Source organism: Silene latifolia, chromosome X (genome assembly GCF_048544455.1).
Source record: "Silene latifolia isolate original U9 population chromosome X, ASM4854445v1, whole genome shotgun sequence".
Taxonomy (NCBI): Eukaryota; Viridiplantae; Streptophyta; class Magnoliopsida; order Caryophyllales; family Caryophyllaceae; genus Silene; species Silene latifolia.
In genome coordinates this window covers 284,810,723-284,829,970 of record NC_133537.1, presented here as the reverse complement: position 1 = coordinate 284,829,970, position 19,248 = coordinate 284,810,723, and the positions used below count along the sequence as shown (strand labels likewise).

General features: G+C 41.2%; 1 protein-coding gene and 1 non-coding gene across 2 annotated transcripts; one reads left to right on the top strand and one right to left on the bottom strand.

The window, feature by feature from the left end:
* Positions 1–988: 988 nt before the first annotated feature.
* On the bottom strand, positions 989–1,606 carry LOC141620235 (uncharacterized). The gene has a single exon (XM_074437159.1). It carries the CDS (start codon positions 1,604–1,606, stop codon positions 989–991), a length of 618 nt encoding a protein of 205 aa, XP_074293260.1.
* Positions 1,607–2,903: 1,297 nt separating this feature from the next.
* On the top strand, positions 2,904–3,010 carry LOC141625411 (small nucleolar RNA R71). The gene has a single exon (XR_012535194.1). It is a non-coding gene; the product is annotated as a small nucleolar RNA R71 (small nucleolar RNA).
* The last annotated feature ends 16,238 nt before the right edge of the window (positions 3,011–19,248 follow it).

Sequence of the window (19,248 nt, the reverse complement as noted above, 5' to 3'; positions counted from 1 at the left end):
ATGCAACTTTATCATGATTGATAATTGGTCAATTTCGGACTTGTTTACGTTATGATCATGCAAATTATTGTTGCTCTTATTTGTGACTCGAGTGTGACGTTTTACATAGTGTGACAACTTGACAGTCCTTATTTACTCCTTTCGGACTTTTGGTTACGGTTATGTGTACCATGTTTCCGGATTGGGTTATCCTTCCGCCTTTCTTCGGACCATTGGTTACGGTTATGTATGCCATGTTTCCGATTACAGGTTACTCGACCTTTGGTTACGGCTATGTGTGCCATGTTTCGAGTCTTGGATGCGATTGGTATATCGTTTGTCGAATCGGGTGACGTCCATCCCGAGAGTCTTGATCCAGGTTTAGACTAGGACCGTATTATTATCGTCGTCCTACCAAGAGGTTGGAGTTTAGGTGGTTGTCTTTTGAGTCCATGCTAAGTATATATCTTACACTTGTTGAGTTGAGTTAATATGAAATTGGTTGACTTTGTTATTCTACTTTCTTGAATGCACATCTATTCTTAATATATCATGCTTACTTCATTATGAACATATTATGTCTATCTTTATGATTATCATTTACATCCCCTTGTTCATTATTATTCAAGTATGATGTATGATCAATATATTTAATTAAGTGCTTGTTTACTTGTATTTTGACATATTGTGGCTGGGAGAACCCTGAGTTGTTTCCCACTGACAGTGGCTTTCATATTTATATGATTGACAGGTTCATGATGCAGCTTAAGTGGGGGAGACCATGTGAGCTAGCGAGTTCCTACCCAGGACTTTTGTTTATTATCTATTAGACTCACCCTTTTTATTTGTGCGTATTCGTGGGATATCTTTTCCCCAACACGTTGTTTGGTTTGTAAAACTTAAATTTACACCTATCGTACTTTCTTTTATTTATGGTAAGTGGATCCTGCGTTCTTAGACTTAAAAAGTTTTTGAAAACCCGTATTTTCTGCCGTTCTATTTAATAATGTTATGTGGCGTTAACACGGGGGTTCACATGACAAGTCTCCAAAGGATCCATACAGGTGTCTTGTGGGTCATGCTCCTCCATGGGATTCTCTAGTATATCTACTATACAACACGTGTCCCCCAAAAATGGAGCTTCCATGGACTTGGTGAGTTCAAACTCCACCTTATCTTCACCCACCTGTAAAGAGAGCTTGCCACTCTTGACATCTATCATAGCACCTCCCATGGCCAAGCAAGGCCTGCCCAAAATGATTGGCACATGGTTATCTTCGGGCATGTCCATGACAAAGAAGTCCCACAGGATCACAAGTTTTGCAACTTTCAAAGGAACATCTTCAATCACACCTAAGGTATAATTAACTAAGCGATCGGCTAGTTGTATAGAGATCTTTGAAGGCTTCAAATCTTCTAAGTGTAGCTTCTTAAACAAGTAAAGCGGCATTAAGCTAACGCTATCTCCCAAGTCACACAAAGCTCTCTTTATCTTCACCCCTTGGATGGAACAGGGAATAGAAAAGTTTCCCGGGTCTTCAAGTTTGCAAGGATGTTTTTGAATGAGGATTGCGCTACATTCTCTAGAGAGGTTAACGGATTGTACTCCTCTACCCCTTCTCTTCATAGTGACAAGTTCTTTTAGAAACCTTCCATAATTTGGGATTTCGGTTACCATGTCAAAAATGGTATGGTAACATTCATACCCTTCAAAATATCAATGAACTTCTCATACTTCATCACATGTCTTGTCCTTGTAAGCCTTTGTGGAAAGGGAATTGGTGCAACATACTCCTTTAGTGGTGGAGTATATTCCTTGACTTTTGTTGGAATTGGTTCATCTTCCTTTGGTAGGTCACCCATTTCAACTTCCTTTGATTTTTCCACTTCAACTTTAACTTCAACCTCAACCGGTTGCTCTTTCATTGCTACACAAGAGACCTTCTTCCTCTTCCATTTTGGCATTTTCTCAACCTCCTCCAATTGCCTCCCACTCCTCAAGAATACCGCATTCATATCTCTTGGATTTATCGTGTTACCCAGAACGTGACCGGATTTTGAGCCATTTGACTCAGTTATTGTGAAATTTGGGCAACATGAGTTCCCATGGCCTTTTGAGATGCTATTATCGCATCATTCACCCTACCTTGTGAAGCAATGTAATTATAGAGTTTGGAGTCGGATTTTTTATTGGCAATCATCAATTGCTCAAAGGCTTGTTCCCAAGAGGGCTTTTGTTGGGCTTGGAAGTTTTGGTTTTGGAAATTTTTGTTTTGAGGTTGGTTGAAATTTTGTCCCTTGTATTCCCCAAATGGTTGTTGGTTTTGAGTGATAAATTATTATCCTTGAAAATCGGGTGGGATTTGTCTTTGGAATTGGGGGTTTTGATTGAACCTTTGTTGGTGTGGTGAGGAAGTAGTTGGGTTTTGAATGTTTTTTGAGGCATAAGACAAGAGAGGGTGAACCCTTTTTCCATTAAAAAATTGGTTGTTGTTTAACCTTTGGCTTGCATTTGTAGATTTCCAAACCCCATTGACTTGCTCATATCACTTTTCTTGAATGGGTGCAATCAAAGGACACCTGATTGGAGTTTGGCCTTGTTCCCCGCAAAGTTCACATGACAAAATTAGTCTCATGTCGGAGTTAGAAGGCTTAGAATTCAACAAGGCTAGTTGTTGAGTAATTCATCGAGCATCCCTTTTACCTCAACATTTAGCACTGCGTTAAGGTCCTTGTTCTTGCCCTTTCTTACTTGCCTATCACTCCCCCAATCCATGGTTCTTGATGCCATTTATTCGATTAATTCTTTGGCTGCTTTATGACCCAAAATATCCAAAGCCCTTTTTCCCGAGCCCGCATCAAGTGATATTCTAAGGTCTTAAGTCAATCCCTTATAAAAGTTGTTAACCAATTCGGCTTCGAATATACCATGATGTGGGCATAGCCTTTGTAGCCTCTTATACCTTTCCCATGCTTCATACAATGTTTCGTCCTCCTCTTGAGTAAATCCTTGCAATTCACTCTTAACCTTGGCCGTTCTTGATGGTGGAAAATACTTGTTCAAAAAGGCCAAAGAAAGCTCTTCCCAAGTCTTGAATGAATCGGCATAATAATTATTTAGCCAATCATTGGCCGTTCCCCTAAGTGAGCGGGGGAACAACCGAAGACGGACCGCATCATCGAAGACGCCATTCATTTTATACATGTCGCAATTCTCTAGAAATTCATTGAGGTGGTCATTAGGGTTCTCCAGGGGACCTCCCCCAAATTGGTTATCTTACACTAGGTTAAGCAAAGCATTCTTGATTTCAAAATTGTTGGCTTGAATCCTAGGCCTTTGGATGCTAGGATTAACTATGTGCTTTGGGGCCATAGTCTCTCTTATAGGAACCGGTTCTCCCATTGTTGTTTCTTCTAATACTCCAAACGGATTCTCAAAAACTTCTAAGTTTTTTGTTGCTCGGTTTCTTATACTAATGGTGTTTCTATAAGACCCCCTTCTTCGTAGAGAGTTTAGCCTTCTTGCGGTAGCTACAATTTCAAGGTCAATTTGGTATGTCGGTTGACTTCTTCTTTGTCGCCTACTCATTCAAAACACCTACACACTTGAAAGAAAGAATTAGTAACAAAGGGACTTACTCTAAACTTGAACTTAAGCAATTAATATCTAGCCGTTGCTCCCCGGCAACGGTGCCAAAAGCTTGATGGTCGTAAGTTTTAACCTCGCAAATGCATAAGATCGTCGCACAATAAAGGGTCGAACACAAGGAGTAAGGAGACTACCAATTGTTATGTTTAATTGTTTAGCTTAGTTGAATAAAGCAAGTTGGGTGATTATCTAAGAGCTAGACTAAATAACAAGAAACAAATAAACCAAAGTAAATTCTAAAATAAAGAAACAAGCAATTGAATACGGTTTTACTCTATTGATAAAAGGCCTAGGGCACGATTAGACTACATACATTCATAATTACCATGCTACTCCGCAAATTAGTCATCTAGGGGTAATATAAAAATGGAAAACACCTCTAATACGCCTATTAACTCCCTCCCGGGCTCATAATAGGACACTAGACACCCCGACTTACCTCCCTCCCGGGTTCGTGACTCGGTTTCTGATAAGTCCATTTTACATATACTTTATCCCCCTATTTTAGGTCAGTTTATTTGACTATTGCACTTATATTAGTGTATTTGTGAGCTTATTCCGTGTTCTAGTTGTGTTTTCTTGTTTCTCATTGTGTTTGGTAGGAAATTAAGCTTTTAGTAGCTTTTTCCCGTCAAGGTAACAAGTACAAGAGTTCACGAGGCTAATAAGAGGAAGTCTTGATCATACAATGGTGTTTCGGGAAGCATAGGGGCATTTTGGGAAGAAATTTGGAAACCCGAGCAAGAAGAAACCAATCTTAGTTGGTGGATATGTAAAGAAATGAAATAGAAGTAAAAGCCCAAGCCATATGCAAGCATTGGATGCCAAATGATGCTTATGATGCCTTAGACGGACGCATTAACAAACAAGCATCGGATTACGCATCAACAATAAGTGCAAAGTTAAGACGAATTTAAGAGAAAAATGAGAAAAGTCACGGCCCCGATAGGGGTTGGTGGCCCCGATCGAGGTTACCCCCTGTAGCTTATTTCCGTTACTCCCTTCACTCCTATAAATAGAAGCTTTGGTTGACACTTCTTAGACACTTCTTACATACTTTCTACACCACTTTTATACTCTCATTTTAGTTCTTAGTTTAGGTTAGATTAGATTTCCATTTAGCATTTCTAGTTTGTTATAAACAATTTTAATTCAAGTTATATACAATTTACATATAAAGTTATTTATATTTGCATTGTTATTCAATTCCATTTCCATTTCCATTTCAAGGTAATTCTATTCTTATTTTCATTATGTTCATCATTTCAATTGTCATTAGCTTAGTTTACATTTACATTATGCTAGAGTAGTCTACCTTGTCTAGGGAATGAAGGGAGCTATGCATAAAAAGTATTTGTAACATGATAAACGAGGATGTTATAATATCGTTGTGAACATAGCCACCTACACGCCAAGCCAATCTGTGGATGTATAGCGGTCTTTTGAAAGCCACGCACGGCGGCGCAAAAATGCTTTCGATCAGATCGTTTTAGATCGGTTGGCTTCGTCTTGGCAAGGGTCTCGAAACGATGCAAGAGATGTTCGGAGTCGCCACCAAGCATTTGTGGGATGCTTGGAACCTGTTCGAATCCACTTTATACCTAGGTCAACCATGGCAAAAAGAGGTGTTTGACATAGGTACTAAAGATAAGGAATCGTCCCTCTTTAGCATACTATCTCTAGAATGACTCTCGTACGCCCTGGATAAGGTCGTCCACTATCCAAAGTTTCTGAGTAAGAAGTGAAGGTACGTATTGGGAAGCCCTTTAATCGGACAACCAATCTCGCCCGCGGTAGCGGCCTCTACTGATCGATCTTGGTTGGTTAAATGCAAAAATTGATAAAACGGGTAAATGCATGAATGCGCATCCACTAGTTTGAACCTAACATGTGAGCTTTCTATGTCGGTTGTTTTAATCCAAGTATCAAGTATTTGATGTCAAGTTGTATTTATTGTTGATTTGCATGCAAGACGGAAATTAAACATCCATTTACCGAATTAGGTTTATGGTGCATAACGTGATCCATTTGTCTTGGTAAGGCGTTTTGCAAATGTGATGTAAAATGGGCAGATTTGTCATTTGATCCGTCTTGTATTCAGGTTAACCATAGTCGGGATCGTCCTGGACAAATGTTGGAATAGGAACTTATACTGCATCTGGCAACCATAAGAGGCGTGTGCCTGCTGGCAATGCAAGGAGGTCTGCCCTGGTTTGAAAATGGAAAATAAGTGGCCTGTTTAGGCGCGGGTCAACAGACGATGAAAGACATCTTCTGACCATTGAAAAGGTTTATAAAATGTATTGAAAAATGGGTGTTTAAACCCGTCTTGGTTTGAAAAGGCCGTTTAGGCCGCTTTTGTGTTGATTTGAAGAACGAGACTTAAATAATCATCATTGTTTTGAAAATATTCGATGTCGGGTTCGGTTTTGCAAGCTTGACATGAATAGTTTTGAAATTGATTATGAACTAATTGTTTTAAGTTTATTTGTTTGTAATTAGTCAACGTTCATCATCGCACTCGGGTTAAAATTCGACATGGTATGTAGAACCAAGGATGATTTCGTGTTAGTGACTAATACATTTGTTTTGAAAATGTAAAGAAATGAGAAAGGCTTTAAAATACCCTTCAAAATGTAAAGAAATGAAATAAAAGGTTTTAAAATACCTTTTATAATGTAATTAACCAAATATTATCACAGAAACACGGATTAAACCGTCATGGTATTAAGAACCAAGGATGATTTATGTTTCATGGTTAAAAACTTGTCATAAAAATGGTTTGAAATATTTGAAATGGTAAAAACCAGTTATAAATATGAAATAAAAATAAAAGAGAGGAAGAGACCAAACACGGTTTGGAATTAAGGTGAGGGGGGTGCTTTAGGCGCGAGCCTACTTGCTACGTAAGTAGCCCCTGCCTCAACCAAAAATCCGGTTTTGGCTCATTCATCCCATGTTTGGACCATGTTATGCATGATTTAGCATGTTATAGCATGAAACAAATGAAAAACATGATAGAAGAAGATTTTTACATCCTCATACTTACATGCTAGGCTTGAGACGTGAAACCGACGAAAGTGTATCAACTTGTTTGGCCGGAAAACTCGGTTTAAAAACTGTTTTAGCAAGTAAAAGAGTGTTTTTTTTTAAAGTTTAGTGATGGTGTAGTGGTCGAGATTGTCAGTCAAGTGATTTAATGCACGATGACGATGCCAAACAATGTGTAAGGCTTGTGTTTACGATTGGTAGGTCATAAACACGTGTCGGTTGGTGACTTGAGAAGTCAAGTCTAGAATTTTAAGGTAGAAATGAGGGGGCGAACACTCGCGTAACTCTCAAATGGTGGCATTTGAGGGGTATTTATAGGAAAATGGGTGGTTGTGTGTGTTTTGAGCGACGTGGCCGCATGGGCTGCTCAAAGAGGCGCAAGCCACTTCGCGCGTCTTCGGCTATCTTGTCGCTATCACACAAGTGTAATCATGATTTGTTCTATCCTAGGATTTGGAAGAACTTGATTTCTACTTGACCATTTAGGATTCCGGGAAATCTTAACATGGAAGCATTTGAAAGGTTTGTTTTTTGTGTTTGACTCGGTTTGACTCATTGTTAGAGTCGGGATTTGAATTTTGAGCCGGTTTTTGGTCCGGTGTTGGTTTTGACTCTAATTAGCGTCATTGTGACCCCGTCGTCATACATTAAACACTCCAGGTACTTTTGAAAAGTTTTGAAATGTTTTGTTTTCGAAATCGCTTTAAGTTTTCGGACGTATAGTTGTACAGAAACTGTCGATCAAACGCTGCGATTCCTAAGCATGTTGTAGTCCGATAATCATCGGGTGTTTGTTGGAGTCTCAACAGATATTGGGTATCTAAAGAGCCCCCACTTTGACTGAGGCTTGGACAGGGCGAAAGTTAAAGTAGAGCCCCTAGGTCAATCGAAGATTACAAACTGGAGACCGCAGCGACGTCGAGGCGGCTCGAAAGGACTCGGCCCAAGGACCTGCCGTCGGGAAGGGCGACGCCAAGGCGAATCGAGGCTACGAGCCAAGGACGTGTCGTCAGGAACAGTTTAGAGTCTGTCGACTATCTGTGCGGGTCGTTTAAAGTCTGTTAGACTACGTACAAAGGCTCGCCAACCATAAGAATGAGTCATACCTGAGGCATCTTCGGGATATATCCTTGGGTTGTTTCTTGTTTAAGGACAAAGGCTTGCCAGCTGTGTTGCGGATATGAAGGGGCTCGCCAGCCGCGGTGCGTGTATGAAAGGGGCTCGCCAGCCGTGGTGCATATATGAAAGGGGCACGCCAGCCGCGGTGCGTATATGAAAGAGGCTCGCCAGCCGCAGCGCGTATGCGAAAGGGGCTCGCCAGCCGTGGTGCGTATCTGAGAGGGGCTCGCCAGCCGCGGTGCGTATATGAAAGGGGCTCGCCAGCCGAGGTGCGTATATGAAAGGGGCTCGCCAGCCGCGTGCGTTGTAAGGCTCGCCAGCCACGCGCGTTGTAAGGCTCGCCAGCCATGTGCGTTGTAAGGCTCGCCAGCCTTGTTGAAGGTCGATTGATCGACCGTGGAAATAGCCGCGTTGGGTGGGCTTATTTCGGGAAGTTTGTTTGAATTAGCGGGCTCCGTGAGGAAGCCTCCGATATCCTGTTGGGGAATCTCGGTGCTTGTATTGAATGTTCGTGGTGCCGAAAAGGGATAGTTTTGTGAGCCTGGCCCCCGTGGTCGACGGTGATTTTGAATATCGAAGAGAGATAGCGGTTTTTATTACCGTTGGTTTTGTAGGAAAAGGACAGATGCGTATTCTATCGTTTGATGAGTGTTTGGGGAGTATGACATTAATTTCGTCTTCCCACGATTTGAGATTGATGAATGTTTGTTGAAAAATTTGTGAGAATAGCGGGTTTGAATCCTGCTATATATTTTTTTACAGATGGGGGATTTTAATGCCGCCATCAAAATTTTGAAAGACAACGAATTTGAGTTCCACTATTGGTGTTTGAACCGACGGTTTTTATTGCCTTCGTTGAAATTTGAAGAAATAGTGAATTTTGAATTTCACTATTATTGTTCTTGAAATGACCGTTTTTATTGCCGTCGTTGAAATTTGAAGAAATAGTGAATTTTGAATTTCACTATTATTATTTTCGAAATGACGGTTTTTATTGCCGCCGTTGAAATTTGAAGAAATAGTGAATTTTGAATTTCACTATTATTATTTTTGAAATGACGGTTTTTATTACCGCCGTTGAAATTTGAAGAAATAGTGAATTTTGAATTTCACTATTATTGTTTTTGAAATGACGGTTTTTATTGCCGTCGTTGACATTTGAAGAAATAGTGAATTTTGAATTTCACTATTATTGTTTTTTAAATGACGGTTTTTATTGCGGTCGTTGAAATTTGAAGAAACAGTGAATTTTGAATTTCACTATTATCGTTTTTGAAATGACGGTTTTTATTGCCGTCGTTGAAATTTGAAGAAATAGTGAATTTTGAATTTCACCATTATTGTTTTTGAAATGACGGTTTTTATTGCCGTCGTTGAAAATTGTTGTTTGTGTGGGAAATTGGGCTAAAGCCCAGAATTTCGCTGAACAAAGCAGAGGGAACACCCTTTGAAGCGCGAGCCTACTTGCGAAGGAAGGGAGCTTCCTCATTTTTGTAGAAAAGACGCGAGAATGGGAAGCTCCCCATTCTCACTTCGTCTTCCTCAAACACAAAAACCCGAAATAAAGAAAGATGCCATTTTCGACCTCATTTCTTGCTTGCTTTCGTGTTCTCAACATCATGCCATCTCAAGGTATGTAAATCCTCTTGAATCCATTTATTTTTGTTTGTCTTTTGGTTGATTGAATTAGGACGGAAGCCTAAACCCTCAAAAATCGAATTGGGCGTTTTTGATTAAGCCATTTTTGAGTGAAATTGATTATTGCATTAGGTTAGAAACCTCTTTAGGAGTATAGGGGCGCTTTTAGTTTGCGTTTTCATCCCCGTTCCCGCTCCCTATGCATGAAAAACGTGAATGAGACGGTAAAACCGTGTTATTTCACAATGTCAAGTTTGTTTGCTTGAGTTGTGTGCCCCACTAGGTTGTATTGTAGTCGGGGAAGACCGTGTTTGCCACATTGAACCTTCGTTGGGGTATTGTGGGAAAAAATGGAAATTTTTGCTTTGAAACGGTCTTATGTCTGTCAAAATGAGCATCACTTTGAGCTCAAACTGAGTCAGTTTGTTTTAAAATGGACCTTATTGGTAGTTTAGGTTGCTTGGAGACGTGATAAAAATCACGTTCTTTTGTTGTGGTCGTATTTTGAAATTTTGACCTGTTTGTGTTCGAATTGGGGCAAAACTGCCTTTTTCGAGCCGTGGAAAATATCCCATTGTGTCGGGAATATATTTGTGGTTGTTGGCGGACCTTGTGTAGGTCTTGAGGTGTCGTTTTGTTGTTGTTGTTTTGACTCGTCTTTTGCTTGAAAAGAAGGGCGAGTCGTTTTTTGTGCGGTTCTTGTGGATTGTTTTGTTTGGTTGGGTTTGGGCGGGATTGCCCTTGTTTTGTTTTGCAGGGTTTTTTTTTTATTTGTCTATTTTGTGCCGTCGTAATGCCGAAATTTTGGTTGACTTTTTTTGTTTCTTCTTTGATTACAGGGGAGTGTTCGGGGCCTACCGGGTCCATTGCTGAGACTTTGGAGGACCTGTTTGGGACTGGGCTGGCTAGTACTCCAGCTAGTGTTCCTGAGGTGCTAGTAGAGGACGCTTCCGAGGAGGAGGAGCCCACCGAGGAGGTTGTTAGGGTTGAGAGAGCCGTTGTGGTTTGCGAGGGGCCCGTTGTTAGGGCTGTGGGTGCTGAGGAAGCCGCTAGGGCTCGTGAGGAGCCCGCTGTTGAGGCTGCCGGTGTTGGGAGAGCTCAGACAAGGTCTAAGGCTGGTACCTCCGGTAGGAGGTTGTAGGAGGAGGGCTCCTCGGCCGACCAGACGGGAGTTGCAGAACGTCGTTAGGGTCGTTGAGAGGCCCCTTCCCCATCGTGTGGAGTCTCGCAGGCAGAAGAGATAGAGGATGGAGACGATTGAGGATGATGTTAACGTCGTGGGTTGGGAAGCTAGACGGGTTATGGCTCCGCGGGGGCTGAATCTGCGGGCGGCGCCTGCTTGGGCTAAGGGTTTTGACGGTAGCCAGATGTTGCTTCGGCTAGACACTCACCTCTCCTACCGTGCACACGAGGGCCTGATAAGTTTTACCGTTTTGACGAATTTTGTTGTTTTTGACATTTCAGACCTAAATAGGTGTTCTGGCGTTGTTTGTTTGCCCATTCCAGGAGATTGGTACCATGAGGACTTTCTCAGGCTTCTCCACCTGTCTGGGTTTCTACGACGTTCTCCGAACCGGTACGAGGGGGTTGATAGAGAGGTCGGCTTTGGGGCTGTTGGTGGCTACTTGGCGGGATATTCACAGGGCTTCGATTAGGTCAAACCTGTGTCTTATCCGCGCCATATTGGATCGTTACTGGGACACGACGTCGTCGTTCCACATGGAGTTTGGGGAGGTCGGTGTGACCTTAGAGCACTTTGCCATGATATCGGGCCTCCCCTATGGCGAGACGCCTGTTGAGTTTCCGGAGACACCGGAGAGAGTGTCTTCCCCTACGGTTACTCGTTTGATCGGCAGTGCTTTGCCCGAACCCTCTGACATCACTCCTTACTTGATCGCGAACTAATATGTGAGGGATCACTTCAGGGGGAGAGCGGTGGGCTACGCTCCGGCGCCATTGCCGAGTCCGGAGCTGAGGCTAGGGCTGACGCGGAAGAGGCACGGTTGTGATTGTGGTACTTCTTGGGTACCACGTACTTTGGTGACAAGGGTAGGTACTCTCTCTCCTTGCTGACCTCGACACTTTGGGTCAGTTTGACTGGGTTACGTTGGGTCTATCGAGTTTTACTCTGTACTTTCACGCTGCGGTGCGTCCGGAGGCAATGGGGGATGGTAGTTCTCCTGCCTTGGTTGGTCCCGGCCTCATTTTGGAGGTCTGAGCATTTTTGTAGTTTTTGTTGAGTTTGATTTTGATTTTGATTTTGGCAATTTTTGAAAAAATTGGCTGATTTGTGTTTGCTGTGTTTTGTTACAGGCTTGGTTGTACGCTTACTTCATTCCTCTGCGCCCGGGGACTACTGGTGGCGTTCCGTCGACCTACCCTGCCATGAGGGCCTGGTTGGTGGCTTGGAGGAAGTCGACTTACGAGGACTGCAGGCGTCGGTTGAACGCCCTTCGAGTTGCTGGCATAAGTTGTTGTTTCTTACCCCTTTTGTTTTGTAGAAACAGATAGAGATAGGATGACTAGCATAGAAAGCTCTCAGTTAGCTGATTAGCCCTCTTTCGAGCGCAGTTTGTCGGGTGGGCTTGGGAGCACTACACAGACGTACCGACTGCTGTCAGGGAGCGTTTGCGACCTCGCAGCTCCCAGCGTTTGTACCTTGAGACGGCGATCGAGCCGGTTTGGTTCATGGGCGAGCGTTTAGCTCGTCAGTGTTTTACTGAGACCTTCGTGGTACCGGTCGATCCGCCTAGGGTGTTGTTCCAGGAGTTGACACCCGACGAGGTTGAGGAGCACCTTCACGGTCAGGGAGGTGAGGAGTTGTTGTTGCGGGACGCCGACTACGACACCTTTTTGTTGTCGAGGCTTGCCTGGTACCCGATCGAGGTATATTTTCCTCTGTTCTTTGTTTTCATTATCTCTTTTGATAGAAGGGTTCGGCCTTCGATGTGGACCCAAGTTATAGGGGGTCGATGCGTTTATGAGGACCCTGCCCAGTTATCCCGGCAGAGACCACCTTTAAGGGGCCAGGGGGCAAGGAGCTACAGCTGCACCTGCCAGAGCCTGCGGTCGTTGAGGTGACCGACGCTGGCATGGAGTGGAGGTTGACTGTTTTGAGGGTGATTTGCGGATCTGAATACTCCTCCTCATTTGTGTTTTGCCTTACGTTGTATTGAAGGACCTTTCTAGTTGTAGGTGTCGACCGCTAGTCATCGGGCTTTGTGGCAGATAGCTAACCGGTGGAGAGCACTTGCTGGTGACCTGGTTGCGAGGGAGTCTAGGCTAGCTCAGGTACTTTTTGTAGGTTGTTGTTTTGTATTTTTGTGTGGCATTTCACGTTTTTAGATCTCAAGAACTATATCGTGTTGTGCAGGGTGCTGCGGATCCGACAGAGTTTGCTCAGGTCCGTGCTGAGTTGGACACAGCCAGGTCGACGATTGAGGCTCAATGGTTGGGGATCACCTGTCAAGACCAGGAGTTGAAGCGTCGCGAGTACGGGTTGCGGAGCCGAGATGTGGAGATTGCCTCTCTCAGGGCTCAGTTGGCTGCGGCGGAGGAGCTTCACGTCACAATGGAGTACGAGACGTTGGAGAGTTCTCCAGAGAGGGGGCCCGAGCAGAAGATGGTGTCTGCCTTGCCCGCGACTCCTCATGAGACCGGGACTGGTCTGACAGGAGGCGCAGAGTAGTTGTAGTTGTTTGTCCGTGTTTTGGACTCTTGTTTGTACATATTTACATTTTGCGTGAGGCGGTTTGTATATATGTGTTTTTGGATTGGGGTTTATTTGTCATTTTGGCTTTTTGTGTTGTGTTTCGGAGAAGCGTTGTCGGCTGTTAGTTCCCCTTTGCTTCGTACTAGTTCCAGCATCGTTAGTGTAGAAAACAGACAACGGGTAGCACGTACGCATAAACGTACACACGTAAGAAGCGTTTGATTGAAACAAAATTAACGACGATGCCTCGAAGTTAAAATTGAAATTTGAATTGATATTTTGAAAATTCCGCGACAGGTCGTCCCATTTGGATTCTGCAAAAAGAAATTGATTTGAAATTTCGGGCAATTAACACGTATCTTGAATTAAATTGCATCGAATTTTGCAGAAAATTGATTTGTAACTTGAAAAAATTAAAATCAAACCGTCATGGGTGAATTTTTTTTAAAAGAGATTTTTGCGAGTGTATTTGTTTTTTGTGAGATCAACACTCGGATTTGTAAGAGATTAAATTTTTGAAGAAAACTGACGTCGTGTTATCAATTTTCGATTTTTGTGGAAAATGCGAAAAATCCAAAAAAAATCGTAATTTCGACTGACATGGAAACGATCAGTCGCGGATCGGGGCGACTAACCCTTCCCCCTAAAAAAAAGGGAAAACCCGTATGTTTAAAGCTGCGTCATAGAAACCGTGTCGGATTTCGTAAAACGCGAGAACAAGGAAATGTGAGTGTGAGAAAACACAAAACATCCTGGACAGGCCCGAAGAGGCGCGAGCCCTGTGGCGGGAGGTTTGAGGTGTTAGGAAGAAACACAACTTGAAAGGGACAATTCAAGGCGGGAATCCTGAGGAACAGCCGAAGAGGCGCGAGTACACTGGCGATAGAAGGGAGCTTCCCCTTTTTTCGGAAAAAATGCGCTGATTGTTTTGTATAAATAAGGACGTTTGTGCTTCATTGTTTCATCATCCGAAACACGAAAAACATCTCTACAAAAACCTCTCTTCTTCTTCTACAAAATTATTCATGGATGCTTTCAAGAATAGGTTGCGGCATTGGTGTCGGGATTTGTCACCCCCGAGAAATATCAACTCGTTGTCATGGGAGTTGGTCAATTGTTGGTGCTTCGTCAAGTCAAGGTGCAATCTTCGTTTCTCGAAGCATGCTCTCGGTTTTGGGATTCGAAACATCCATGTTTTCGTTTTCCCGAAAGGCGAAATTTGTCCTCTTGCCGAAGAAGTAGATGCCATTGGTGGGTGGCCAAGTTGTGTTCCGGTGCTTCCCCCGACTCGGTTGTGTTATAAGGAGAAATTCCGTTCGATGTTGGGCTTGTCGACAAGTCAAGTCAACTTTCTCCTTGCTCCTGATGGTGTGGATATGTTGACTCTTATCAACATTTTCTCAAACCGGTTGGATGCCAATGTCTCGGAGGTGGCTAGGAGGAGGGCTCTTGCCTTTTGCCTAGTACATGCATACCTCTTTGTTGATTCCTTGAAGAAGGAGGGGTTAAAATGCTATGGTAGTATGACCCTTGTGCATGTGGTTAAGAAAATGGAGCATGGTAGAGATCCATCATGGTTGGTGCTTGGCGAGATCGTCCAAGCTTTCGATAAGAAGGGCTCGTGTGGAGAAGCTCCCTCTTTTGGGTCTCCAAGGATTCTCCAAGTGTGGCTATTGGAGCGGCTAAGGTATGTAGAGCCTTCGGCAGATTCTTCTTCTCACTCCTTCCGTCACCTTATTATGATGAAGAAATTGTACTCGGATAGTTTTGCATCCACCGAGGCCTATTGGACCTCGAGATTGGTGGTGGAGGGTGGTCCTTACATCCGGTGGGTGATGCCATGGTGGCGCTTGAGGTCCTTCACGGGGTTGCCCGCTCCGGTTGCTAGTTCTCGTTCTTTGATGGTAGTGGGTTTGAAGGTTGCTTCCTTCATTTATCCCGAAAGGCTCATGATGTTGTAAATCATATTTTACATATCCCATATGATAGTTTAAAGTGTTAGTCATAAAAACTTAATGATCTTATGCATGCAAAAACAATTACATAAGATTAAAGAAATCGGTTTTTCATACCATATAAAACGGACCGAATTGGGCACAAGTAAGGTCTCCTACCTTCACTTGTTCTTGAGCCATAAGATAATGGATGATCCTCCTAAACCACGATCTAAAATAAGATCGTCTCCTCAAAGTTCGTATCAAGGAACAAATATTAACACTAATACCAATTTTGTTACTAGAAAATATGTATTAGCTCCTTAAAAATAACTAACATAGATATTACTACAACTAGTAATATGTAAGACTTATTAGTATGGAAAGGAATTTTTTTGAACTTTATTTCTCTAGAAAACTAGTAGAGAAAAGGAGTAGAGAGATAAGTTTTTGCATGTGGAATGAATGATAAAAATGAGAAAACAATTTCTCATTAGAGGAGTGGAGAGAGCTGGTCATAGAGTGGGTTAGAGTGCCCACTCCTTGCTCATCTTTTGCTACAATTTGTCTTCACAATGTATGTAGCATGCTAGACTAGGGTATTAATAGGTTTTCTTAATCATAACCTATTTTCTCTTAAAAAGAACACCCATTATCTATGGTACCCTCAATTTTTTTTTTTCGGTCGAAATGGATAAAATGGTTTCCATTTTATCTTTGTCATTTGTAATATTGTCACATGTCACATATGTTACATATTACATGACCCATTATGTAATTATGCAATTTTAACTCCTTAAAATTCATAATACACAAAAATGAAACAATTAAATAATTTCAATATTAATTCTCAATTACTATCTTATAAAAATTGTCACTTTAATATAAATTACAACGTCTTGTAATTTCGATGGACCGTTCATTCCCGTCTCAATTGTTTCATAAACAATAAACAATTCTAAGTAAATAAAACAATTCGATTACTTAGACAGAGTCTTATTTAATCCAATTACAATAAGACCGTCAACTTACTCATAAAAATCATTTCTAATTTTAAGGTAGTAATTAACTCGTATCTACATACGATTAATTAAATAATCAATTAAGACCGTATACCCTAAAGATATGACCTTAAGGGATCAACTGATCACCACCGTCGTATGACAGTAATGTCAAACTCTAGTCAGCCAATCATTACCGATATGTGTGGACCAGTTGACAATAAAATATTAATTTCCCTCATGTATTCTTAATATGAGATTTAAATATGTCAATGACAATTGTGATCACATTATTGCCGGGGACACTTACTCCAACAATCTCCCACTTGTCCGCGACAAGTGTGCGTCACCAATTCTCTTGTCCTATTACTATCACCCACTCAATGCAAGGTGTCTTTCGAGTCGTACTTGCAAGTGATCATATCGAGAGTGGTTTCCTCGATCTGGAGAATAACTGATTGACCGGAATTATCTACCATAGATACCTTCCGAGCGTGGCCACGCATTTCCAGTTCATTACTCCTCTAGTGGCCCTGAGATATTGTTTTAACCTTGACAAAGGGGTGGACAATTCCTATCGCACTATTCCTTTCGACTAGCCACAGCTCATCATAACCCAAAATGCGCCTATTTGACCCCATTTACGAAGGTCGTAGGAACATAAATCAAAGTTACTCTGAAACTGTTCCACCATAGGAGAATAGTCTTTTGTCAAAAGAATCGACTCATTAGAATACTATTGTAGCTCTCGCCACGACCAGGCTATATAAATTTGCCAGAACTCTATAAGCAGTCATTAGCCCGACAGAGTGTTCCAAACCGTCTGTCTATGTGATCGACTAGTCATCTCTTAAGACTCTATGGCACTTGAACTTGCCATCAATCGCATCACACTCTAGTCACTTCGAGACGTCACCTCATACAAGTGACTATGGGTGAATACTATGTTAATCCTCGTTCACTTTAATGGGGTTCAATCATTGTCTCTATAACCCATTTGGATGTAACAAGGTAATAAAAGGAGTTTTTAAATTAAAACTCGAACGACAAATGTGATTATCATATATGAATAGTCAATACCTGATTACTATTTCATATTCTATACTCTAAGTTGATCTTGTATGTAGTTGTTCATCTCAATCTAATTGAAATGACATGACTTATCATGTTAAGCCTATGACTAGGCCTTGGTTAGTAGGTTTTAGTAAAAAGCTCAACCTTGCTACATACTTGTTTTCCTTTCGTAATGCAAACACTTGCATTACAAAACTTTCTGAGTACGTTGTCTAGATTCAATCTAGATATAGGCTCTCTTGCCTTAGAATAGCTCCCACTGTTTTCACAGTGTGCGGGACTCATCCCTTCTTGCACATCTCATGATTGCAAGTGTACTCAATTTTCGTTGTAAATATTTCTCATTTGTTCTTTATTGCTTAGAACGATTCTAGCAAATCTATTTCTTAAATAACATACCCATAATGGTTCCTTAACCATCTTTATGTGTTTTGAATATGGTTTTGTTAGAAACCTTGTGCAATCTTAATTGTCATTTGTGTAATGCCCTTACATAAATTTAGTGAATTGCATCAATAACACTTAACTTTACATCCTTACTGCTTCCTTAAGCAATTAAGAGCAACTTATATGGCTACCTGGTAACAATTACTTAAATTCGATTTAAAACAATTCATCATACTCAAACTATATGAAGTGTCATACATCATTTCAATTTAATTGATTTGGCAGCGGAAGCAAATGGAATCAATCAAATATGTTCAACTTGATTGAACTAGTCATGAATCTTATCAACATAAGACTTCTTATTTGACGCTAATATCATGTGGATTTATCTCCATAAATCAAGATATTAAAGTTGTATTATATTTCTCCAAAGCTTAAATCATTCACAATGATCAATATGTCATCCACATATGAGACTAATAAAATTTCCGTAACTCCCACTAAACTTCATGTATAAACACAACTTCTCGACCCATCGAGAAACGTTTTATAACATGATCAAAACATTGACTCCAACTCATTGATGTCCTACTTAAGACTATCTCTTAAGTTTCACATTGTCTTGGGATTGTAAGAATCTACAAAACTCATAACATGTATCGAATACATTCCTTCTTTGAAGAAGTGGGTTTTAGATTCACTCGCTATATATCTCATCATAATGAAACACAATCCCTAAGAAGATCCGAATAGTGCAAAACACTTTGCAACTAATCAAGCTTTGATATCTCTCTTTGATATCCAACAATTCCACTTGGAATTTATTTCGGATTTTCATGGCTCTAAGCCTTGTATTGAGTTGTGACTTAAACACTCTCATGTAAGTCATATGTTCATTACTTTCCAGAAGTAACTTGAATCAAACAATTTCTTTGTAAGTTGCAAGCTCTTTACTTTCTAAAAGTAACACGAATTCATTATCTTCAACAAGTGATGAGTTCAACCTCCTAGGTTTCGAAGAAACAACGTCATGTAGCCAAGAAAGACCAGTTTCTTGCGACATACAATTTTTGACACAATTCTTTTGTGGCTCTTGAATATTTTCTCCCACTCTGTCTTCTATAAATAAACTTGTATTCTAGAAAGACAGCTTCACAAGCCACAAACCCGTTGTACTCGTGATTATAGTAAGGAAAAATGAGCATTTGTTTCTTGTGAAAACTTACAAGTATGGTACCCTACCATTTCATATCTCATATGAATCGTTTAGATTTAGTGGAAAAATAACTGACAAAATGATAAAATCCCCAAAATAAGATCAAGTAACTCAAAGTAACTTGATTAAAGTCCAAACCATATCGAATAAGGTTTGTTTTCTTCATTTAACTACACCTTATCACATAATGCGTGTTAAGAGATATTAACTTGTGATACTATATCACTCTTCCTTTGGCTTATATCAAAGTCTTCACTTAGATAATCCCATCCCGACTAAATCGTGATTCTTTGAACTCTTTTGAACTTCTTCAAATATTTCTCTTAGTACCTCATTAAGTAAACACTAAAGTATAAACTCAATCGTCGGTAAAAGAAAATGATCAATCTTTTCTGGATCAATGATTTGCATCCTCGATCTCCTTTTTAACCAAAAGGTACGAGACATCTTGCTTTGAATACAAGATACGCATATACCATAAGATTAGC